At 34.5% G+C, this 8808-nt stretch overlaps 1 protein-coding gene across 1 annotated transcript in view; it reads right to left on the bottom strand.

The window, feature by feature from the left end:
• The window catches only part of LOC127879198 (uncharacterized), a 49682-nt gene extending 41520 nt beyond the window's left edge, over window positions 1-8162 (bottom strand). Inside the window, exon 1 of the mRNA XM_052425898.1 lies at window positions 8108-8162. Within this exon, the coding sequence (XP_052281858.1) occupies window positions 8108-8119 (12 nt within the window). The 5' untranslated portion in view covers window positions 8120-8162. The remainder of the gene's footprint in view (window positions 1-8107) is intronic.
• Between the last annotated feature and the right edge of the window lie 646 nt (window positions 8163-8808).

The following is an 8808-nucleotide window of genomic DNA, read 5'->3' as shown; positions in this document are numbered from 1 at the left end:
TAATTAATTAATTAATTAATTGATTATTTATAACACCATAATTGACCGTTGCAATAGTAAAACGCTTGAATAATTCCGTGTGTTTATTGTTGTTTTCGTTATATTTTATGACAATATATGTAAAACTTTTATACATTTTAAACCGAATCATATTATGAAACTGGTCGGAAAGCGGAATGGTTTATGTGATAGCTTTGTAAACCAAAGTTAAGTGGTTCGAGCCCAGAAGGGGTAAACCTTTAGCATTTGTTATTAATTTTATAAGCATCAATTCCTTTTTATATTTGAGCTATTTACTTCCAATGCTAACATTTATAAATGTGAAGCTAATATTCACGAATATACCATATTCAATATACATTAATATACAATGTACATAAACAATAAACATGGAGAAGCAAAAAGTCCGATAGTGCAATATAACATTTCCATAGCGATGAAACTAGAGTTTTACAAATGGTAAAACAGTTATTTAAGCACTTTGCGTGAGAATCGTTTGATAATTCAGTACAAATATGCATTCGAATCTCGTTCATAAACTTGAAAAAGCTAATAAGAGGCCGCGCAATAAATGTGACCACTATTTGTTTGTTATGAAGATCGGTTAGGTTAAGTTCATTGTAATTTATATCAATCTTTTTTAACGTTTAGTTTGAATTGGCTATATGCATTTTGAATATGATTATATAACTTTATTTTTACACAATTTGATTACCATACCTGAAATATCACGGCCGACTGGCAGTCTCCAACAATAACAGCAACTATTGGATCTATATTGTATTTGATGATCATTTCAATTATGCCCTCCAGAAAATCGCCTTTACAAGAGGATGGTGCTTTCGTGGTTGGATCCAAGGCCACGATTTGCTTAGCTAATGGCGACACTGCACTAAACGTCTGACGCAAAATCAACGTGAACACACTATCAGGGTCGGAATCGTTGCGATAACACCGCTTTTCAACTGCAAACCACATTCGCAATAAATACACATGGGTGCGATTAACAGGTACTGACTCCATTAAAGAAATTTCACATTAAAACATACATATTTAAGACGAAAACAAATCGAGTAAATTTAACCGTTTTTACCGTTCTAATAATAATATTTTTTAAATTACTACCAAACAGAATGACTTAAAAGGATAAAAAAAAGTGTTAAACTCACATCCGATAACGCCTATCTGTAAGTTAAAAAAATGTTACAAAAGAAGATACAGGAAAAAGTAATCTTAATACATTTGCATTACAGCAATTGGTTTGATGTTAATTAATTAATTCAAAAGTTCTACCGAATAAAATGGCTAATTAACGAAGTGGTAACTGATCAATTAGCTTTTGCGTTATTGCAATCTAGCTAATTAATTCGGCTAGATTGGCATTGACATATGATGTCCACTATTTCCACTCGGATAGCTTTTGTACGTTACTAGCGAGATACAAATTAGTGCAAGTCATAAACATAAATAAACCCATGTATATGAAAATTCCCAACCATAAATAATTTTATGCGTCATAATTAAACACCTTTATGTGCTATTGTTACATTACTTGACATAATGGAAACATAGTGCTTTTAAATAAAGTCTCAAGTCAAGTTCATACTCACAGACAAAAAACTTGCTATTCCAAGGATCAAACATAATTTTGTCATATCTGCCATCATCTAAAACAGTTATTTTGAGTATAACATTTCAACTTTATTTTCTGACAATATTTTTATACAATATCAAATATTGCAAACATTTTATAAAAACAACAACATTTGATTGCTATAATTGCATTGCTCAACAAACGTAGAAACATAAGTATTTACACGTATGCCTGTTTTTGATCCTGTTACACGAACAACTGCCACTTTCACTGTTCGAACTATTTTACTTTAATCCGTTTGAAAGTCTCTATGGTTGCCAGTTGTGTGTCGTTCTTTTCAATCCTCAGTCTCTTGGTAGGCATTAACACAATAACCAATCGTATCAGTTAATTTAGAACATCCAATACAAAACAGTTGCGCGTATAATTGTTGATGCATGCAACAAAAAGTTTAATATGCAGCAATGATGTTTATATCACGGTGAATCTGTCCGTAGTCTAATTTAACTCAAATTGAGTGGTTTTGTACATATTAAAGTATATATTTAAACAAGACTGTCTTTTCTATATCATATTTTAATAAGTCACTCGTATTTTCATCATATGTACAAATGCATGTGCAGAAATGAGATAATAATCATCTGTCTGTCTGTCTGTCTGTCTGTCTGTCTGTCTGTCTGTCTGTCTGTCTGTCTGTCTGTCTGTCTGTCTGTCTGTCTGTCTGTCTGTCTGTCTGTCTGTCTGTCTGTCTGTCTGTCTGTCTGTCTGTCTGTGTGTCTGTCTGTGTGTCTGTCTGTCTGTGTGTCTGTCTGCCTGCCTGCCTGCCTGCCTGCCTGCCTGCCTGCCTGCCTGCCTGCCTGCCTGCCTGCCTGCCTTCCCGCCCGCCCGCCCGCCCGTCCGTCCGTCCGTCCGTCCGTCCGTACGTACGTACGTCCGTCTGTCTATCTGTCTGTCTGTCTGTCTGTCTGTCTGTCTGTCTGTCTGCAACTTATCAATATTTGCGTCATGCTGCGAATCGTTTTCTTAATGAAATTAAGCAGTGATATTATGTAACTGCGCATTGTTTGTTTCATGCAACTGCGCTATGTTTGCTTCTTGCAGATGAGTTATGTTTGAACAAGGTTTGCATTATGTAACGGAGCAATAGTTACTTTATACAAACCAGCAATGTTTGCTTCCTGCAACTGAGCGATGTTTGCCTCTTGCACATATATCAATATATGCTTCAATGCAAATGCGCATTGTTTACCTCTTTCAACTGAGAAATACTTGCTTCGTGCAACAGCGCAGATTTTGCTTCGTGTAATTGAGCAGTTTATGTTTCATGCAACAATAAAATAGGCTCAATGTAATTTAGCTATGCTTGTATTATACAATTGAGAAATGTGTTCTTCATGTAACTATACAAGGTCTGCTTTATGCACCAAGCAGTATTTGCCTCATGCAACTGCGAAATGTGTGCTTCATAAAACTGAGCAATATGTGTTTCATGCAACTGAGAAATGTTTACCTCATGCAGTTTTAGCACCGATTGCTTAATACAACTCAGCATTGTTTGTTTCATGCAACTTAGAAACGTTTGTCTCGTGCAACTGAGCAAGGATAACATCACGCACATGTGTATTGTTTGCTTCATGCAACTGAGAAATACTTGCTTCTCGTACATGGGCAATGTTTACCTCATGCAACTGCGCAGTCTGTGTGTCTTGAAACAAAGCGATGTCTGCTTCATTCAACTAAGGAGTCTTTGCTTCATGCAACTGTGATTTTGTTTTGCAACTCAGCAACGTTTGCGTAATGCATGGGGGCAATGTTTGCTTCATGTAACTGAGCAAGGTTGTCTTTATGTAACGAGCAATGTTTGCCTCATGCAACTGAGCAATGCAGGATGAAGGATCACGTTACTTTTAGGGGTTCTACCTTTTAACTTTAGTTGATTTATTGGACGGTAATTTATGCTTTATTTCAAATTACTTTTTAAAACAAGTTTTCTCAACATTTTCCACTAGTGCATAAAATACAGATTTTTATGTTGCTCATGGCAATGAGAAAAACATCGGAATAACTTTATTTTATAAGCAATTGTTCTTGTTAAAAAATTTCATTTTAACTGCATTTATTGTACACGATAATAGTTCACGCAACGTGAATTTTTTCACAAATTTCAGACGAATTCAAAGATTTAATCTTATACCTTAAGCTATCGGCACAAACTGCAAGAACAACTGTCTTATATGCACTATAGATTTTTGCAAACGTATTTCAATAACTTGAGATATTTGCAAAAATAATATTCTTAACAATGTGATTACAGTCTGTCCACCCCGTGTGCAAACCCCTGAAAACCCCGTTGATTCTGCACCCTGAATGCTTGCTTCATGCATCTGCACATTGTTTGCTTCAGGCAACTGAGCAAGGTTTTCTTTAAGAAACGAGCGATGTTAGTTTCATGTATCTGAACATTTTGCTTCATATAACTTTGTATTGTTTGCTTCACTGTTTGCTGTAAGCAACGTAGCACTGTTTGCCTCATGTCACTGAGCAATTGTTTCTTCATACACCTGAGCAATGTTTGCTTCATGCAGATAAGCGATGTTTATCTCATTCAACTTAAGCAATGTTTTCTTCATGCAACTGTGCATTGGTTGCGTCATGCAATTGAAAAATGTTTGCCTCGAGCAACTGAACAATCTTTTATTCATGCAATACAAAACTATATATAAATAAATATATCAAGGAATAGGAAAAGGAACGAAACCATTCCTGAATATGTTCAATCAAAAAGAAAAACGACAAGGCAAGCTTATCCAACTGCAAACATTGACGTCATTGAAGCTTTAGCACTTGACAGTTTTATTGACGCTTTAGAAAATACATATATCAGACTTAGGGTAAGAGAAGTTAGTCCCAAATACATATTTTAGGCTGAATAAATCGCAGTGAAAATGGAGGCTCATAGATTAGCGGACCGACAAAGAAACAGACCATTGGTCACTTGCCTTAAATAAAGGACCAACTAAGTGTGAATAATGAGAATTCAGTACTGCTTCTCCAGCAGCTGGAGTTTTACTTCTTTATATTGAATGTACAGACAAGTCAAAATTCCGATCGCACTAGGACAGAAATAACACAGACCTCAACCCTAAGGCATACACCTAACAATAACAAACATACTGACAGAAGTTCAAGTTCATGGGGACTCAAATCAATTCATGACAGGAATAGGAAATATGTTCGAAATTCTATGTACAATAGACATAATCAGTAAAGGAACAATAACAGAACCCCAAATAAAAGTTTTCTGGGAAACGAAAAATGGTCGAATTGGCGGGATCACAGTTCGACAGTGAAACAAAACGATCCCATATTGCATTAAATAATTTGGGATCTAAAAATGGCTACTTTTTAAGTAAACAGTTAGGTGACAATTGGATAGCCATGTTGGTTGATAGCGGTGCTAATGTTAGCATTCTTAGAAAATAGACAATTGAGAATGTACCATACTTTATTAAACCTAAATTAGAACCAGTAAAAACTTATTTGATAACTGTAACAGGAGAGCCAACTCCATTTTTAGGCAAAACTGAAGTGGAAATTTGCATTGGTAACCAAATGTTAAACACATATTTAATTGCTGATATTAAACAAGATGGAATCTTGGGTTTAGATTTGTTGACTAAAAATAAAAGTGATCTGATGTTCAGTAAAGGTAACATTGTTTTGCATGGTGAAAGAATACCGTATATTTGGAATAGTACCCAAGTTTAGGCAAAATGTTGTCGTATAGCCGTTTCTGAAACTGTAGTAGTTCCACCGGAGAGTGAAACTATCGTCTTTGGGAAACAATTAGATAAGATTGATATATATAGCGTTGGGATGTTGGAAGTCTCTCAGAAATTTGCTGAGAAAAGTAGGTTAATGGTAGATCGTGTCTTAGTTGATCCAAAGGTTGGAAATATTCCTATTCGAATATCAAACTTTGGAAAAGAACCTCAGACAATTTATGAAAACACTGAAACGGCAGTTTATGAACCAGTTACTGTAGTTAAAGTCAATGTAGTGATTCAAGTTTTAGTGAGAGTAGTGTCGTAACAGAACATTTGCAAGAGTTGTATGATAGGTCCTCCCAAAATTTAAAGGAGGATCAGAAACCTAATTAAGACAATTGTTAACAAAACACACATATGTCTTCTCCAAGAACGATATGGACATAGGAATTACTGATTTGGTTACTCATAAAATTGATGTGGGTAACAGTACACCAATTAAGACTTATCCATATAGAATTCCCATAGCAAAACGGGAAGCAACGCAACAAGAAATTGAAAAGATGGCTGCTTATGGCATTATTGAACCAGATTGTTCTCCATGGTTATCTCCCATTCAAATTGTGTCAAAAGCAGATGGTTCTCTTAGATTTTGATATGATTTTAGGAAACTCAATTATGTAACAATTAAAGGAAATCAACCGCTACCTAGAATTGAAGACAATCTTGATGCCTTAGAAGGTTCAACATGTTTTAGTTGTTTAGAGCTGAGACAAGGCTTTTGGCAAATCTCAATTGACAAAGACAGTAGACCCATCACTGCGTTTAGTTTGCATGGTGGAAAACAATGGCAATTTTGAAAGCTTGCATTTGGACTTTGTAATTCCCCAGCTGTCTGTCTTTACCAGGTTGATTCACATGTTCAGATTTGATTTGGAAGACTCTTGTGTTGTATAAAGATGACATCATTGTGATGGCACGTACTTTTGATGAGGCAGTTGCTAATTTGGAAAATGCATTTATCAGGTTGAGGAAAGCGAATATAAAACTGCATCCTAAGAAATGTAAATTGTTTAAAAGAGTAGTCACTTTCCTTGGTCATGTGATTAGTGAGAAAGGGATTTCTAAAAAAGGTTCAAACTGTTAAAGATTGGTCTACATCAAGATCTGTAAAGGAGGTCAAACGTTTCATAGGCTCGGTGTCTTTCTATAGGAAATACATTCACTATTTCTCAACAATTGCAAAGCCATTACATGAACATTCTGAGGAAGGTGTAACATTAATTTGGTCAGAAAATTGTCAAGTTGCTTTTGACAAGTAAAAAGATACCTTGATACACAGTCCTATGTTGGCATACCCTACATAAACAGATAAGTTTGTTATTGATGTAGACTCATCAAATGTCGGGACTGCGGCAATTCTGTCTCAGATACAAAATGGACAAGAAAAAGTAATTGCTTATTACTCTAAATGTTTTTCAAAAAAGGAAAGAGGTTATTGTGTTACAAAAAAAGGACTTAAATGGGGTTATTCTTGCCATTAAACGCTGGCATCATTATTTGTATGGTCAGGAATTTACTGTTAGAACCATTTCAAGTCTAAAATGGTGAATGAATTTAAAGGACTAAGATGGACAGTTATGTCGCTGGATGAATGTTGTTTCAAAGTACAATTTCAAAATTATTTACCGGCCAGGAAAATTACACTCGAATTGTGATGCACTAAGTCGTAGACCTTGTTATGAGAGTAATTGTTTGTACTGTGAGAGAATTGAAGTAAGCATATTTAGCCTTTTAAGCAATTTTGTTTTACAATATCAAAATCTTAATAGTATTGAGCCTTTTAAGACTAATATGCAACCTATTAAGTCTAATTAACAAGGTTTGTAAATAGATTTAAAAACAAATCCTATTCAGTCTATTTAGCAAGTTCATCAAAACGGTTGAAACTTACATCTATTTTAGCCTTTAAAACCGAATTAGGCTATAAAGCAAGTACATAAAATGGGTTTAAACAATCATATTTACTGGGCATATTAGCCTATAAGGCAGCCCATATAGCCTTTTTAGCTAAATAAACATAAATATGTTGAAACATATATCCTTAAAAGCCTTTTAAACCTAATAAGCAGCCTACTGAACTTATTTATAAAATGAAAAATAAAATGAACATATCATGTCAATAAAAAATACCGGTATATAATGAGTCAAATAATACACAAATTATTGATTAGAGGGCTATTTCATATGACCTAATATTAGCTGGTAAAAAAAGCATAATGACCGAGGCGACATGTGTGCGGTTAGCCGATTTGAATATTTAGCCTATTAGCAAATTAAACAGAATAAAATAACCATATTGTTAAGCATATTTTACAGTATATTTTATATATTTTACCAATTTAGCAAGTTATCCATATATGATAAAATACAACCTATACAGCCGCATATTAAGCATAATATAACGAATATAGCATGATCATGAATATGATGAAATGAACAGTTAATGATGGGATACTAAATAAGTTAACTGAAAAGTGATGAAAATAACAGCTTATCGAGCATATTGTAATGCCGGTCCGCCTGGTGGCCGTCCGATGGTGCCAACACCACAAATAGCTTGAAGCAAACTAAAATAACAACATGGAATAATTTAAATATTGATTTAATTTACATTAAAAGTCTATGTTTCTTTCTTTAATTATTCTTTATCTAATCGCTAGTCTTACAATCACAAGTTATCTACCTGAAATTCCATTTTTCCAAAACGAACCGTGTTTGTCCGATCTGTTCTCTATGAGTGACCAAAAGGTACTAAAGCCAAACGACAGTTTGGCCCTATAAATACTCGTATTAAGATGACGTCATACGTACGATTAAATGAATGACATCATATGCCTAAGCACAATTTCAATGAATGACGTCAAATAATAATAAACATTTAAGATGGCGGAAAAGAGAAAATACCGCGAAATACTTGAGAGTTAAAATGTTATACAAATGTAATTATTATAATATGATGAATTCATTAATAATATGCATAGAATTTATCAATTATCACAGGCATGTAATCAATCCCTTTCAAAATGTATAATCTCCATCGTTCATTCGATCGTTATTTGCAATTTAACCCGAGTCACAATCTATTTTTTGTATAGTCCGCAATCTTGTTCAAATGATGTAAGCGACAGATGCGCATAGCAATGTAAAATCAGCCTCAGTCATTGAATAGATAGCTGACACTGTCTAAGAATGAGCAATAGAACATACACTTTTTGACACGAGGTTTTTTCATTTCGGACATTTTAACACTACGGCTAACAGACTGGACGCGATGTTCATAGACCGGATATGCGCTCGTAAGTATGAAAACACACAAGCACGGCTAAATGTATCGTTGTCGTCACGAAACTGCGCTATAGTCAAATTTTTGTGGAAAAAAATGCA

The sequence above is a fragment of the Dreissena polymorpha genome, chromosome 4 (assembly GCF_020536995.1).
Source record: "Dreissena polymorpha isolate Duluth1 chromosome 4, UMN_Dpol_1.0, whole genome shotgun sequence".
In the NCBI taxonomy this organism is placed as follows: domain Eukaryota; kingdom Metazoa; phylum Mollusca; class Bivalvia; order Myida; family Dreissenidae; genus Dreissena; species Dreissena polymorpha.
Note: the sequence above shows the minus strand (reverse complement) of the source record. Positions and strands in the feature narration are given on the sequence as shown.